At 34.5% G+C, this 18017-nt stretch overlaps 1 protein-coding gene across 1 annotated transcript; it reads right to left on the bottom strand.

The window, feature by feature from the left end:
• Nucleotides 1-533: 533 nt before the first annotated feature.
• On the bottom strand, nt 534-17858 carry LOC148276043 (SPRY domain-containing SOCS box protein 3). The gene is made up of 8 exons (XM_088234860.1): nt 17374-17858; nt 16218-16408; nt 14113-14341; nt 11800-12027; nt 11043-11140; nt 9570-9672; nt 7485-7805; nt 534-619 (listed from the first exon to the last, which is right to left on the bottom strand). Exons 1-7 carry the CDS (start codon nt 17468-17470, stop codon nt 7513-7515), a joined length of 1239 nt encoding a protein of 412 aa, XP_088090986.1. The 5' UTR covers nt 17471-17858; the 3' UTR covers nt 534-619; nt 7485-7512.
• Between the last annotated feature and the right edge of the window lie 159 nt (nt 17859-18017).

The following is an 18017-nucleotide window of genomic DNA, read 5'->3' as shown; positions in this document are numbered from 1 at the left end:
AGGTGTACCTCTGAGATGAACAATTTAAAGGCATCAAAATTTATATCATTAATTAAAAATAATATGCCGATCGGTTTTGGAACATGACTGCCGTGTTAAGGTGTACAAATAAACTGAATAAATTATAAGTTGATCTGTCTCTAACGTGAGTCGGTGATGTTCAGTGATGTAACCGAAGTATGTGTTTTTTTTTCCATATCAATCCATGTAAATTGATTAATCGCAGTGTATTAATGGTCAAATCTATAATGGCGATCGGAAATTTATTTTATAGTGTACAAAATGTAAAACAAAACAAAGTCTTTTTTGTATATTTTATTTAAATAAATAATTAATTTACAAATACGAAAATCCACTTATCAATAACAAATACCTTTCACGCATTACTGTAACTGTTCCAGCATTTGTTATCTTGTTTTACGTGTAACAATAATACCACCCTCACAATACTGATAAGATAAATACACTCTGTTTAGTAGTCATGGTTTCCGGGAGAATAATCATTATTCAAATTGCCAAAAATAATGATACTGCGAACCAAAAAACTTCACTTTGAGAGATCAATAAAAAAATGCTTCGATTTGTTTGATAGCCACACATCATAAACAGAAGCTTCAAGCTAAAAAAATAGAAAAAGAAAAAAATAGAAATAAGATAAACATTCAAATAACCTCTTTAACTTAAAGTGTGTTATAAAATCTGATAAAAGTAAGAAAATCATACAATTTTGCCATTTTTAAATGTCGTTTTTTCAAAATCCCGCCATTAAAACAATAAAGTAAATAAACATCAAATAAAAACCATCATTTTCTAAGGTATTTCTGTTAAAAAATATACTAAAATAGAATTATTTTTCGACTGGCAGATTACACCTCTTAAAATTTAGACTAAACTTTGATACATTGATTGATGCAAGTAAAATTGCTCGAATTATTGAAAGATAATAAATTCAACAAGAAAGTTATTAAAGAAAAAACTTAAATTTTGGTTTTTAAAAAGAAATACAAGCTTTAAATTTGTTGCAACAGAGAGAGAAAACATTTTTGAGAACGGAATATGGGAGTCTAGGCATTTACAGGGCTTATGATCTGTCATTGGCTGGTTTAAGTGGCCACTTTACTCACTGTGTAACATTCACCATTGATATGTTTGAACATCCAAGCATTTGGACATACTCAAAACATTGTTGAATTAACTACCTAGTAAAAGAAGTATACAAAATTGAAAAATTGTTTTCAGGCGTCGCCTAGTAGGTGAATTGGTTCAGCCGGATGAATCTCACCCGCATGACAAAGGTTTCAGCTCTTTTACTTCACAAAAATCAACAGATGGAAGAGTTGAGGAAATGTGGATGTTCAAACATGGGCAGTGTGGTGAATGTTACACAGTGTGTAAAGTGGCCACTTAAATCAGCCAATGACAGGTCATAAGCCCTGTAAATGCCTAGACTCCCATATTCCCTTCTCGAAATTGTTTTCCCTCTCTGTTGCAATAAATTTAAATATGAACAACTCCCTAGGGAGAAAATCCAGCCAGTCTGCAAGCATTTGGACATACTCAAAACATTGTAGAAATACAAGCATTTAATTACACTAATTTTGTGGCATTCAAAAGTTCTAGGTAAAATCATGCCTTCAATAATTGTTTTCAAAAAATCTAATAATTTATTTCAAACTTGTTTTTATGGAATTATGTTTTTTGTTTTTTTTTAGGAAGAATATTTTGGTTCTCAGTATTAATTTTTTACACTACGTTTTGAGCAAAAATTTAATATTCATATTCCATTCGGCGGCATCAAAAATTTCCTTACTTGTTAATCAGACTACAGCCTTAATAAATTTTGTGAGAGCTTTTGAAGTACTGACAAGAAAAACCTAACATTGCAAAAGTGACATAAAATATTATGTAGAATGAAACTGGAACTTCAACACACTTCTTCCTAAATCACCATACATATAAAATGTTCCATGATATGGAAAATGGATTATTACATTGAAGTATTTTTTATTTCGTTTCTATTTTTGTAACAAACTAAAATATTTAATTTCCTTTCATTCTTATACAAATAATATTGTTTTATGACACTTATGTTAGTACAGATGAGAAAATAATGAGAGAGCTGTATACAGCTATGTGCTACCTATAGGTACCTTTAGGTAGCACATCCACATATTATAAAATAAAACTTTGGTTACAATTTTGAAAGATAACTATTCTACATACAATGTTAGTAGGACCTTTTAATTACATCAAAATACTATATAATGAAAAATCATACTTAATATTTATGATTAAGAGAGTAAAAATACTATGGATTTGTTCACACACATTTTGTACATTACGGTCACTGGCGTATAATGAATAGACACGTTATTTCTTAATAGATATATGTAATTTACCTTTTTTAAGTCGTATTTATAGCATTTTAGCTAATGGATTTTTTTAGCTTAGGCCCGTAAAGGTTAAAATAGGACCAATTATCTAATTATTCAATAAATTGTATTGTATTTACGAGTGAAAAGATATATCTGTTGTTTTTCAAAGTTGCAGTCCAATAAAATAATTTTCTTATCACTCACAGTGGCATTTTTCTGCGTAATGTCACGTATGATCATAACTATTAAGGAAAAGAAGGCCACAAAATGAAATGCCATCGACTTTGCTTTTATAACGTGCACATTTAATTAAATGTCATTGATGCTGCTGACATCATTGCATACGTCAGTCAGAGATGCTAAATAAAAAAGAAATCAGAATGATATTTTTCCATAGTTTACCCCGAAGGTGGCTCCTGCAACGGCAGCCAAAACGAGTCCAACCTACCCAGAAAAGACCGTACACATTGAAATCAAAATGGGTTCTGCATTTTATGAATATATAAAAAAATACCATTTGTAATTGAGGGAGTTAAATGCAAAACCACCACTGTGCATGATCACTATTTATGGGAAGATCAACAAAACCAGTACCCAAATGACTTTTTCTTTTAAGTTCAATGTGCACATTCAACTTAAAATGAATACTCTTTTAGCTACCTGTTATACAACGCACGAGTTGCACATTAAACTTAAAGAAATAGTCTTTTTACTGCTGGTTTTGTTGGTCTTCCCGAAAACACCGATCATGGAGTGGCGGTGTTGCATTTAACCCCCTCAATTGCAATATGGTCATGAGTAAGAATATCTGACGCAAGCTTATTACACAAAATCCCAAATTCACTGTTCAAATTGGTGCAGTTCATTTCAAAATAACTCGTCATATATTTTAAGTAAATCGATTTTATTACAAAAACAAATTGTTTGAGATATGAATGATACAGATATATTGTATCTATACAAAACTGATTTAAAAGTATTCCTCTCTAGGATAACCTGTTCTGAAAGAAGTTATTTTAAAAATATACATATATGAAGGGGTACAAGGCAAAAATGAGTTCATTGCATTTTTTTAATTTTCGAGATAATAATGTAATTTTTTTCCCCGAATAAGTCCCATGGGATGTTATTTTCAAAATGAACAAAATTGGACTCCTTGTCTCATGAATTGAATAAAAAATGTTGCACAAAAATGATCATGTCGCATCATATCCACTGTCCATTAAAACAATTAGTAACAAGAAAATGTTCAAAAAGGCTATAAAAAAATGGATAGTGGAGCTGGGTAGAAGTAAAATGGATTGTCTCATTCGCCCAAACCAATATTGAATCACCTGCTCCACAAACATAAAGTTTACGTTATGTTTTTGTTCTTTTATTGCGCGTTTTATAATATAAATAATATAGGTATACATAAATTAAAAATAAACATAAATACGTAGTGTTTAAAACTGTCTGAACATTTTGTTATTTCTTTCTGTATATTAAGTCTACTTTGTATATTCTCACATGGAAAAAATATATTGGGTAACCCCAGTGAGGTAACATTATTTTTATTATTAATGTTTGCAATGTGAAAAAATATATACATATAAGTACTTGACAAAAACAAACAGATTACAAAGGTTTTTTTATCTTTTCTCCCCTATAAAAATAATTCTTTGTTGATGGGTTTTTTTCCTGTGCCCTTCTTGTACGATATGGCATGTTTTTTATCCCTCTATTTTCGCAATTTACCAGCAGCGAATGTGTTACTTACTATTACATGAAAATAACTGGTTTTAAACTAAAACAAAATAACTGAACTGTCGTTCATAATAATACTATAATGTTTATTTTGTCTTTTGTAAAGTTCGCAATATATTGATCAAAAGTGCCTACAGACATTTGATGATTGTTAACCTGCCACAAAAATGTCGTGAGTTACTACCAGATATGCTTGATTTTTGACAATCGTCATTTGACGCCGACACATACCAGACACACTCGACACATATGTGTCAGTGTTTGTAAGGCACCTTGAGATAAATAAGCTGATAACCATAGATATTACAGTTAATGCACAGGGAAAATATAAAAATTAATGAACAAAATAATTACCAAACTAACTTTGAAATATATAAAAAAAACAGTTAATACTGTTGATTGGAAACTATAAAGTTTCATAGCTTGGGAGTTAATATTTACATACAATTTAGTACACTTAAATTAATATGCATTATTATATAATGCATTATTTTATTTTAAAACAACCTAATTTTCAGCGACAATCCTGTATCTGATTGTCTGCAACACCTTTTTACTAAAGATTCGTAATAAGTTATAAAATCAATTTGATTATTAATAATTTGATATTAAAATAATTTTGTATTATTTACCAGAATATTGAACAAATTTGGGCGTATTCATTTGAGATACACATTACTAAGATTTTATTTCATTTCAGATAAATTTAATATGCATATTTTTTAAGAGAACCAGATACCTACAGACTACCTTAGACATGGGCAGCTTAAGCTGTTTTATCTTCCTGCTTACAGAACAAGCATACCGATGGTAATGCCAGTAGGAAGAGCAATGTCTTTACTCGACCGTATCTCTTCGGATATCGACATCATTCATATTAGTGAAAAAATATTCAGAGAGGATAGCATCCTTTTTCTGTAATTGCTGGGTATTTTTATTTTACCATCTTTGCATATTTAAATTTCAGTATAAAATTTTTCGTGTTATAGATGCATTGAAATATTTTTGTAACGTACATAAATGTATATAAAATAAATAAATTGAAATTGAAATTAATACCAAATTATGTATTTTGCATTTAACATTTTCCTTAGTACAAAAATCTATAGGTCAATTTTAAATTTAAAGTAGGAAAAATAAATTGTTGTATATGTATATATTTTATATTAGTGTAAAAGTTTTTTTGTTTAAAAAAATAAATGTTCGACATAAGTAATGATTGCTTCATTCTCAGGTAAATTTAAATAATAAATAAAAAGTATGCTTATCACTCGACCCATATTTTCATACCGAATTACACTGAACTTCCATCAAGAATTTTCATTCATAAACTCTAATGATATATTTTTCAAATCAGTTTTTTATTAACCCACAATATGCGAGTTCACAGAAATCTACTCAATTGACAGGCAAGAATATCAAAATGGCACAAAATGTTATTGGTCGCTTCTGATCTCCGCACATTTGTCGCAGTAACCAGTCCAGTGATACAAAATCTACAGAAACTGCCATCTAGCAGACGGGAGTGGTTGTACACTCGTGTCAGTTTTATTCAATGCAGTGGCAATCATTTAGAAATTAACGCCATTGTTACGTGAAAATATAAATTTGCAGTCGTGTCATTGTTTCATCAGAATAGCTATGTATGATGCAATTAGTTCAATGATAATAATTTTTATGTTACATTACAAAAAAAAGAGAAAAAATAATAAATTGAGTTGACGTGATCGAAGTTTTATCCAAATCGGTGTACACAAGTAATGGAAATTGTCAAACTTCTCAACAGAAAGCATTTTTGAGAAAGGAACATAAAATCAATAACTGGCGTCAGTCAATAAATTAATGACTTTTTTTTAATTTTCAACTTTAAAATTATATTACGGATCGCTCTTAATCGTTAAGTTACTCCATAGTGACATAATACTTATTATCTGTTGAATTCACCAGTTACCCACATGTGGCGGATTGCGAATCAACGCAACAGTGATTTAGATCTGTTTTATACCTTGTCATTGATAATCAAGTCCCGTGTTCGAAAAAAAAACAAATTGGGAATTTAATGCATTCCCGGTTATGACGGCTATTGCCGTCAAAATCGTGTCTCTTATTGAGGAAATTAGTTGTCAGTCCGAAAGACATTGGTACTGAAAAAACAGTCACAGCCTATGTGAAACTGAACCAATTATATGGTAGGAGATATTGTGTATTGTGTCCCTATAAAAAACAGTAAGCAACAAAAGTGTTCCAGTATGTTAGTCAAATAAGATTACTTCAAATCATTAATTGCGGTCCAATCGGAAGTGAAATATTCCAAAAAATTAGAAAGCTATGATATGTGTCCATATGAGTGGATCTTATGAGAAAAAAGGGGCGCAAAAAAAAAAAACTTTTTTCATAGTGTTTTGTAAAACCCATACTAATATATAAATCTCAGAGTCTCAACGAAGTGACCGATTGAAATATTGGATGGGGATAGCCAGAGAGGTGAGAAGTAAAATAGGATACTTACTTTCCATCCCAAATTAAAAAAAAATTACAAAGAAAAATATATATGATGTATCAACAATGAGCAACAGTATTTGAAAATGGTAGGCGGTAGGGTGGAATGTCATAAAGAATTAACTTTAAATTTCTATAATCGACTTTCTTTATCTAGTTTGGTTTACTTTTCGCTTTGGTTTTGTGGTAGGATTTTGGATTTGCGAACAGAATAACGATGCTAAGACTAACGAATCATAATATTTTTTGAAGTGATATTTGGATATAATGTTGGCAATCAATAAAAGTTACTTTCTATCTCGAAAAAAAAAATATTATTCCATCGGGAACATTCTTATTGATAAACGACAAAACTAATTACTTACCTAACTAATTTCTTCCTAATACTGTGCGAGCGAAGTTGCGGGTAAAAGCTAGTATATAATAAATAAATAAAGGTTTCAGCTCTATTAATTTATAAAAGTCAACAGAAAGATATTTAAATTAATTAGTGAAATTTTTGGTGGACGTTAATTGTAATTTTGTAGAATATTTTTTTTATCAATGACAGGGTGACATTTCAATCCACTTATGTAGTTTGTTAGTGCAATATCTTGTTTTTTACAATGATGTAAGAGCGATAAAAAAAAAGCAACAGACGGATGGTATCAAGACTTTGTTTTAGATGTTCGCACAGACAAAATTGTGAATAGTATACATAACCTGTAAATACTGGATTTTTATATCCCCTTCTCAAAATATTCAGCATCTCTGTTGAGTCACTTGTTAAATTGATTTGAGTCGTCAATTTAACGTAACGTAAAATACTATTCAGTGTGTTGTAAAGTAATTAAAAAATATAACAGTAAACTGTTTGTCGTATACTTAGAGTCAGTCTCATATCTCGAAGCGATCAGTCTCCTGTCTTCTGGTTGTAGAAGCATCGGAGGCATTTACTGGTCACGCCATCTTCCCCCTTGATGGTGATGGCCGACTTCAGGTGGCAGCTCTCGCACGGTAACGTCCTGAAGCCGGAGGTCGGTTCGGACGGACCGGGGGACACTCCGCTCGAGACGGCGTCGGAAACTTTTACGCGAGACTCGCCGGAGGTAATCTCGGTTCCGGGAGTAATCGGGTCCGGTTCGGTGCACTCATCTTCGCTGTTCCCACTCAGGTTGGCGTATACTTGGTCGATATCTGCATCATCTGTTGAGAAAAATATTCTGTATTATGCAATTACCTAAATTTTTTAAAAAAAAGTCTTACCGTACCCAGACAACCTATAAGGTGTGAGCTGACTGTTGACAACAATCCAGTGGAACAAATCAACAAAGCATCAACTGTGTAGGGGTGTCTGAGGAATATAATATGGAGAAATGAGGATATGCGTACCGGTCCTAGGGTCAGAATATACGAGACATGTGCGAGACCCACCATGATGTATGCTGCGGAAGCGCGGGCTGACACTGTTCGTACCGAAGGGCTACTCGGAACTGCTGAAATGAAGGAGTTAAGGTCCATTACTGGAAAAGCACTCCGAGACCGAATCCGTAATATTATAATTAGATATCCGTATGAAATAGAGAATATCGTACGATGGAGCAGATCCGGAAGGAGATACCGGAGGGACCGTGTGGTCAGAATGAGCAGCGATAGACTTGTGTACGCTGTAGCCTTCGAAATCCCACCTGGATAACGTCCGCATGGAAGACCACCCGAGAGATGGAGGAACAGTTGGGCCTCATCATCTCGGGAGAACAACTAGTTTTCGGTAACACAGATCTAAAGGTCTCTTAAAAGTTGAAGAAGAAGCACAATTACCAAGATACCACAAGCATTGTGTAGATATATTATGAGGAAAGGCTTCGGCGGAGACTTGACCCGAGACCACACTAGAACAGAGAAGGAGCACCTTATTGATATTTATAAAATGTCGCATGGGGGAATTATGATTGCAAACTTGACAAAATTTTCACATTTCACTCCGGAATACGCAACGGAGAGGACATTTGAAGAAATTAGAGAAACCAAAGTTTAACTTCAATCCAGCTAAACATTTCATCAATGGTAGATCTGTAGATGCGTGAAATGGTCTGCCTCGAGAAATAGTTACGGCATCTGTTAAAATATTAAAAAACAAATTGGATATATCGGAAGTGAAATAAGCTTACATATAAACTCGAGATAAGATGACTTCGCATGATAACTGTATGTGTGTATGTATACATTTATGTTTGTACTTTTCGAAAAAGTATTTTTAATTGAATACTTGTTGATTTCTTAAACCCTTCGGCCCGGGTGTTCATTAAAATATGCACAAAATTTAAGATTTACTGAATGACGAAACTAGCCAATTACCTTAGCTTTTTCCTCCATACAAAAAAGTACACTACATTAGTAGAAGATTCTCTATTTAAAAACTAGTATTTCGAACATTATTTCAGAAGGACTATTTTTCTTCGATATGATACTGTTGACATATTGTGTATCACATAGCAAATGTGGCGTTTGAAGTGGTCGTTTTTGTCATTATTCATTTTAAAAGGAATCGGCCAGTGCTCAGTGTTGACATTTCAATCATAAGGGAAATATACCTATCTAGTGAATGTCATAGTGGTATTTTTAATAAACTTTTTTACACGTATTGTATTAAAATCGCTATATAGCTAAGATGATGATAATGATTTTCATAAAACAAAAGAAAAAATAGCCATTTATAGTACTTATATATTATTTACTTATAATATGGTACAAATGAATGTACATTTTTTGTAGATTACCTATAAAAAATATCACCACTCGCCGCTGCAAGCCAGTATTTATTAAAAATGAATGTTTAATAATTTCTTAAGTACAAAAGATTTTCATTTAAATGATTAGAGAAAACACAAGGAAGTAAATAATGTGTACATGATTTATAATGACGAGCAGCAAAAGCTGCCGGCCTAATAATCCAATAATAATATTTACCCGTAGCGGTTTGCATTCGGTACGAAGTCTCAGGAGACGTATCTTCTCCCGAATCCGCCGACTGTTGCGGTGATCCACACGAGGCTTCGGGTAAACACGTCTCCTGTTACATTATCATCGCCGTTATTGAGTGCCAATCAACAGGTTATGAAATAAAATACAAATCTATAAAAACTTATAATATAATACACTTTATTTTATTTTAAACCTAGAGTTAGTGTTCAGTAGACTCATATCAGTGTTTGATTTCTTCTAATATTACAAGTTTAAATATGGAGTTCTACAAAATAAACACCAAATCAATCAATCTATATTATCGCGGGCGTACAGCTAAAATCTACTACAAAACAAACAAAACATCGCGCCGTATCACTCTGTCTTTGCATACAGACATCGCTTCCTCTACGTTCATACATCTTCTCATGCACACACGCTAGAGGTGGTAAAAAAATTAAACAGTTATTTTAAAACAGTCGTTTCACACAAAAATTAAAGTGTTACTGTAGATAATAACTTCTGATACTATTAATTCACAAATAAAACTGCTTCGTAAAAGTATTACTAAAATAATAGTTTAGAGCAGTGTAGGCAAAACCCGCACCCGCCCCCCACAACTATTTTACAACTCAAACTAACGCAGCACCCCTTCCTTGATTTCGTCTATAATGCTTATCTCACCCTTACACAATGCACGGATCTCTCGATATTTTTGCAACAACCCCACATACTCGTTACCACATATTCGTCTGAGAGATTGTATTTCGCCAGTAATCAGCCTACTTTCATCCTGTTTAATCTGATTCCACGCGTCACTTCTGTACAAAAGGCTCGGCACCGGGACTCCATCGTGAACTGCTAATGTTGCCACCTGCGACAAACATTTATTTACCAAAGTTCCCGTTCCCGGCAAATGATGTAATAAATTTAAAATCAGGTTATGGTCCTGTGGCTAGTGTCTCGGACTCACGGTCCATGGTTCGAATCCCACTCTACCCCAACTCGATTCCCGTTTTCTAATAGTGAGTTATTTACAACTCGTTGAAAATGGCCCCAAGATTAAATATTTGGGTAAATCATAAAAATGGAAATATTTATTTTTTCGTAAGTTTTTCTATTTTTCTCTACCTAAATCCAGTAACCATTTTGTTACAAATTTATTTAATTGAATTTGGGTAATGGTTTTGTAATGTTCGGGTAACATATTGAATATTTTGGGGCCCAGAAACTTGAAATTTCTTTGCCCGAATTCAGAGTTTGCGGTAGACCCCTTGACCCATCCTTTAGTTTGACTTCTTGTAGTGTGGGAGTGTTTCTTTTGGGATTTGGTAGAATAATTTGCTTTCACAAACATAATTATTCTAGATGTGTATAACTGCCTTATATCTAATATATCGAATTCCTCGAACAACTTGACGCTGGGCTACCTGAAGGGCTTTTTAAAAATTATTTTATAAATGAGAATGATGTTATTACCATTTGTCTATCTCCATTACTAGTAAAGAAAGGCCGCAACCCACCGCCCCAGAGGAACTGGCACATGTCTTGGTCATCATCGTCGTAAAATGTCACTTCTAAAGTAGAAAACAAACATATTTACATATAATAAGAAATTCATGTCTCTTATTGGTTTGACTCTGTAAGGAATGAACAAAACAGATGCAGCAAACTCCGGTGGCAACTGTCATCCGAGCGGAGGTGATACGATTGGCTCGGCCGTGTGCTGCGGATGCCTCCCGAGAGCTGTAATCACGCTCGCCTATTTTACAAGGCATCAGGTTCTGACTGTTCGCCAGCAGTTCGTATCAGAACTACGGGACGTGAACCTGACTTGGGAGGATGCTCAATAGCTGGCAGCCGACAGAGATGCTTGGAGGATCTTCGTGGACACCATATGCTCCAACTAGGGAGCGAACATGCAATGAAGAAGTACTGTGTTAGTAGTACTCTTCGCACAATTGATAGCGCCGTAGACTCCCTACCTACAACTGCAAATTTAGAACCATTTTCTATCATTTTAATTATTTTCTAAAGTCACGACATTGCGAAACAAATCCGCACTTGCCGGGGTCGAGAGCAACGGGAGTTACCTGTACTTATTTTATTTATTTCATTTGCTGGTTTAAGTGATAATTTTGGACATCCAAATTTCTCCAATTCTTCAACGGGAGGAAGCCTGTAAACGTCTAGATTTCCACATTCTATACCAGTCCACGGATCAAAGAACACTTACTCTCTATGAGGAGCAGCCAGAAGACGTCGCTGAAGATGGCCTTCAAGCCGGGGACCTGCTGCAAGGCGCGTAGCGTGGCGGGGCGCGACACCAGCGCGCGGGAGCTGTGCAGCAGCAGGGACGAGGGTACGGAGGCGGCCAGCACCAGCACCATGGAGATCTGAGCGGCCGTGGAGCACACCATGGGGTACAGCACTCGCTTCTCTCGCAGACCGCGGAAGGCGATGCCTGCCGAGAAGAACATATCTCATTAAAAAATGCCTCCACAATAAACGGCTTTAATTTTTTTTTTATTACTAATTGTATTCATTCGTAACAAAATGTAGAATCTGTCTGAAACATGTAAAATGCCCTTAAACAAAGTGAGGAATACTTTAAACCGGCAGTACCTAAAAGGTGTTCCGGCGTATTGTCATAGAATACAGGCTGTCGACGGCGCGAAGCACTTTTATCAATAAATAGCTTCACCTTTGAAGAATGCCACTGGCACGTATCGGAGTATGAGAATTTGATTGACGAGAACGGCTTTTGGATTGGACTTAAAGATGAATACCCCGCAATCATTGAGAAGGCTATCATGGTCTTGCTTCCGTTTGTATCGACTTACGATGTGAGACTGGCTTTTCAGAATATCTCCGTATTTAATTGTCGGACATTAAAGCTAATTCTAGTGGTAGTATAAGTACATAAAACTATGTAAAGATTTTAAATTAAAAATATAGTCTTTCTTTTCAAGTTGAAAGTTACAACATGCAGACAATAAGGTGTCATGGGTCTTAAAAATAACATTTTTGTCAATTTACTTTTATGTTATGGAGATAGGGTTCCGCCAAAAAAAACTGATCAATTAGGGCTCCATAGCCAAAAAAATTTGGGAACCGCCGCTTTAAACATCTAATCTTTTCATCTCGGTTGGGATATCTATCAATGATTATTCCTTCAATCAATTAAATTAGAAAAAATATACTCAAAATAATATCAAATTATACATAGTAAAATTTAAGAAATTAAATCAATTGGAATTGGTGTTTCAAGAATAGGTATTGTAGAGGTCAAAGAGGTTTATAGTTGTGATTTAATTTTTGTTATTTTCTATAATAACTTCTTATTTATTATTTTTTTAACTGTCATTGTTATTTTTTTTGAGGTCAACAACATAATTTGAAGGAAAATTCTAAATAAAGAATATTCATATAAAACCAAAAATCAAAATTCAACAGATGAGAATTATCAAATTCATATTGTGATAGGCTTCACTATCCGGAATACTACAAATTTTAGTAGCATCGTTTCTATAAAATCTCTGTATTGCGATCTGGTCCGATCACAACTGGAATACGTATCGTCAGTCTGGAGCCCTTTGTACAACTGCAACTCTTTTAACTTGGAAAGAGTTCAGCGGAAGTTTTCACGCTACATACATATCAAAAAGGGTAAACCTATAAATGAAATTTGCCACCAAACTTTGATGTCTGAGTTGAGGTTACCATTGCTCTCCGCCAGAAGGACAATTGCTGACCTCCCTCTAATGCACAAAGTGATATGCACCATAATAGATTGCCCAAAATTACTGTCCCTGATAAACTTTCGTGTACCCTCAAGGACCAACGGACTCCGACACATGTTCCAGTGTGAGTACAATAGGACAAACTTCGCCCACCATTCTCCCTCCCCTAGTGAGCATCCACAGAACTGCTAATAATTATGCTGAGCTGTTGGACTTGCTCCACACCACTCCTGCTGCTATCAAATTAGCTATCCTATCCATCGAATGGCCATTCCCTCAATTCTCCCCTATTAAATGTGTTCCTCCATTCATCTTCACTTTATTTCCTTTTTCTTTTTTTGTTTTTAGAATGAATTACATGTAGTGTTTATAGTTGTGATTTAATTTTTGTTATTTTCTATAATAACTTCTTATTTATTATTTTTTTAACTGTTTATTGTAAGAGCCCTCTGTGCGTTTATTAAATAACTACAAAATATCTAATTCTAAGACATTAATTGTTTCCGACGGTAGAGTAAAATTAAGATACGATTGCAGGAGCCATCTTCAGAGTAAACCATGTCTGAAAATGGCTCCTGCAACGATAGCTGGAACGTCGGAACCAAAAATCACCATAAAAAGACAATCAATATTAATAATAATGACTGAAAATCTACCCACCTATTTAACTAGAAGTAATATGGATCGTATATATCGACTCTGTTTCCATACTGCAGCAGCACTATTGCAAACTGTGTCCTTTGGGCGACACATGAATATGATTTATAGGTATTTATAATTAATGATTATGTAAGTGGGGTCTTCACCTAGAGGTTTCCTGTTGAGGAAGAAGGAGAGTGTCCCGTACCACATGTCCAGGTGCACCCCTACCACGTCCCCGAGCCCGAACCTGGGCCCGTACTGGTACATCTTGCCCGCGTGCTGGATCCGCCCCGAGTAGGAGTAGCCCCAGGACTCCGAGTCCAGCCCCAGGAGGGAGGCGAACTTGTACGTGGACGTGTCCAGCGCTACGTTCTGCGTACCCACACCGACCATCTGGATATTCATACAGTGATAAGTCACGAGGACTTGCCGAGAGAGGTAACATTAAACATGAGAGATATATCCAAATTTGTCACAACAGAGAGGGAAAACATTCTGAGAAGGTAACATGGAAGTCTAGGCATTTAAAGGGCCTAGTAGGTGAATTGGTTCAGCCGGATGAATCTCACCCGCATGATAAACGTTTCAGCTCTTTTACTTCACAAAAGTCAACAGATGGAAGAGTTGAGGAAATGTGGATGTGTAAACATAGGCAGAATAGTGAATGTTACACAGTGTGTAAAGTGGCCACTTAAACCATCCACTGACGGGTCATAAGCCCTGTAAATGTCTAGACTTGCATATTCCCTTCTCGAAATGTTTCCCTCTCTGTTGCAACAAATTTAGATCTAAATAACTCTCTAGGGAGGAAATCCAGCCTGTCTACAAAAATTTGGACATACTCAAAACATTGTTGATGATAGATATAGTTCAGGCAATAAAAGGTATCGATGATAACAGGGCACCAAATGCCGAAAATTCTTGAAGTGGATAAGAAGGTCTGTTAACGAATGACAACAGTCCGCCTTTTCCTGACGAGTTTTCTGTGGTTTCCCCATCACTAGAGCAAATGTGGAGAGGCTCCTAAAACAAGGCACAGCCGGAACATCCCACCCAATTCTATTATAAACATAAGAACTTTATAATGCTTTTCTTTGAAGTAAATTCATCAAATAAATAATAACAACCCCTTTAAAATAGGTAAATATAAACCTTGTACATTACGAGCACGGTAAAAAATATTGCAACTCCTATAAAAAAATATATATATAAAAAACCATCTGTGGACAAACGTCCAACTATACATCACAGACATATTGAGATTCATCCCATTTTACAATCTTAATCGTTCTGAAAACATCCAAACATTAGGAACATCGATGGTCCAATTATGTTACTTTTTAACGCATCTGTTAACCCCCAACATAATAACTAGCAAGTCGGGACATGAATATGAAAAAAAAAGTACATTTTTTTTAAATAACTGCCACAAAAAATCAATTTACTCATTATTCATTTATTTTCAAATTAAATTGTTAAAAGATAATGAACAAATGAGTATTTTATTAGTCATCTAAAATTGAATATTGCCCTATTTATGCATGATTTTAAAAACATATTTTATGACCAAACAATATGACCCAAACAATATTACCATTTAATTTATTTTTATTCATTATATAGGTTTACATAGTTTCAAGTAATGCCTAGGCAACTAGTGGGAGAAGACTCGTGCTAAGGCAGACTAAAATGTATGTTTATTTATTTACGTATGTATGTATGTAAACATTAAATTTTTTTGTAGAATTTTTTTGTGGCATTTTGCAATTATTAATTATATAATTGCAAAATGAATAAGACAGAGAAGAAAATTGTGCATAAAATACTCTACACAGTGAATGCAAACATCACAATGCCAGACTACTTGAAAAATTTGATGCTACACTAATTAAAAATAGAAATTAAAAATCACACAATGACTCTACTAACCACACAAGTTATAAGATTTTAACTAACAATATTTAATTTTAACCCTTTGTCTTTTAAATTATAAATAAATCAAAATCTCGTTTGTTCGGACTTGTGATTACTAATGAACTGAACGGTAGGCTTACAACTACAAGCCACCAAATTATACATTAAAAAAAATATATGAAAGGAAATATTTTATTATTTATTTATTTACGGACTTATTAAGTCCATTTTATAATGGTAAATATATTTCTTTATAATACATACAGGTACAATTGAAATGAAATACAACTAAAGAAAATTAAAGCTAGGACAAAAAAATAAATAATAATTACTACCTCAATTACTAATTACTCACAATGTCCGTCCCATAGAGCGCATTGCACATGTGCAGCTCCCAGTAGTAGTGGCGGTCCGGCAGCAGAGGCGTATCCCCGCGCACGGCTGCGGTGCCCGAGCTGTAGCGCTGGTGGAACGTGATGAGGCTCCCCCCGCGGCTGATCAGCGCCACACTCGAGTCCCGGTGACACCGCCATCTCCAGTCCAGGGCTGCCGACAGCAAAACATCAGTGACAGACACTAAAGTTCGTAAGTTTTAGGCGAGAAGAGTGAAATCGGGCATGGAGCGATGGGTGTAACGACAGTCGGACAGTCTGAAAGTTCACGCGGGTAGGCTAGCACGCGTGTACACGGATACGGAAAAGTGTGCTATCTCATCGAAGCGAGTCATGCTCCTCCTCTGTTCGATAAGTAGTGTAGTCAAGAACCCCAATTGCAAAAGTTGTAGAATAAATTAGACTAAAAATTAACAATTGTTTTCATCAGATCCCCGACCTTCCTTCAAATTAGGAGCTAAAAGATATTTGACATGTTTTTCTGGATTGTGCATTTGTACTTCTTCTTGCCGACATTTATTACACTGTTACAGTGTACATCATCGTCTAAATAACGCAAATCTTCTATAAACATTTAATATTTTTTATTTTAAAAAGTAATTATCAGTAAGTTATAGTGAGCTAACGCGCTGACCACTAGACAACGAGGCTGACAGGCGACGAGTTGGATATATTCCCACTGATTTTGTTTTTCTGGACTTTTACTTGTAGTGGCCATCGAGTCGAAGACGTCGTCCGGGGTTCCGGCCGCGATTACAAACGCTATCTTCATCGGAACAAATCAAAACAGTATAAAGTAAAATCGATATTTATGCACGAAAATTAAATGAAATTTGTATGAAAATTTTAAGCATCTTCGTCGGTAATATTCAATTTTACTTTGCAGATAAAATTGAAGGATGGAACACGAGGAAGGTCGCGTTTATTGATTTTAGCCAGCAAATAATCTGACATGGATAATCACAGAAATAGCTGGATAGCTACAGTATTGTAAAAATAGATTAATTGATTTATATAATTTATACTTAACCAGTAGTGATCCATTTCTAAATGGAAAATAATCACTAATTTATATTTATGTAAGGTCAACCGGGTATATTTATAAACATGATCACTTACCTTCACACTCAGATTTACACCGGCTGCAATTGTTTTCGAGACCATTTGTAGAAATATTTGATTTTTCGAGACATTTACACAACTCACCTTCGGACATGTGTCACAAAACTTTTTTAAAAACAAACGCAAATAAAAGATGCACTCACAACATTAACTTTTTGGTAATTAAATATTTATGGCTAATTTGGTAATTAAAAACTAACACTGGAAGAAATAAGAGGACGCTATAATGTCAATACCGTATAATGTTTTATATACAAAGGGTTTACACTTTTTTCATAAAACATAATTCATATAACGAGCAATATCAAACTGAAAAACGTTATCGATTATAACTACTTTTTTTTTATTTCTGAACAGTAGTAAAGCTGATACTATATTTATGACTTCAAAAGCCGTTGTCCGAATGAATACGAAATATTTACGTTACGGCTTCGCGTATTTTCCACTGATTGACATATTTGATTTGACGTTTAAAACACTGTGCTGCCATAAATTATGTAAATGCATTCCTTACTTTAGAAAAAAATAAACTTTTCTACAAATAGTGTAGATGCAGCATTGTATGCAGCTGGGCTCGAATTTCTGACGTGAGCCGAGATTTTCGATTGTCGAATCGAAAATCGGCAATCGTCGCAATCGGC

Source organism: Micrasema longulum, unplaced genomic scaffold (genome assembly GCF_059751315.1).
Source record: "Micrasema longulum isolate JH-2025_06_02 unplaced genomic scaffold, ASM5975131v1 h1tg001296l, whole genome shotgun sequence".
Classification (NCBI taxonomy): Eukaryota; Metazoa; Arthropoda; class Insecta; order Trichoptera; family Brachycentridae; genus Micrasema; species Micrasema longulum.
Note: the sequence above shows the minus strand (reverse complement) of the source record. Positions and strands in the feature narration are given on the sequence as shown.

Coding starts and splice junctions, on each gene's coding strand:
- LOC148276043 (XM_088234860.1), bottom strand. CDS start 17,470: ATGTCCGAAGGTGAGTTGTGTAAATGTCTCGAAAAATCAAATATTTCT. Junction 16,409..17,373: donor GTGTAAATCTGAGTGTGAAG/GTAAGTGATCAT, acceptor TGCTGTCGGCAG/CCCTGGACTGGAGATGGCGG. Junction 12,028..14,112: donor CCTCAACAGGAAACCTCTAG/GTGAAGACCCCA, acceptor TCTTCTCGGCAG/GCATCGCCTTCCGCGGTCTG.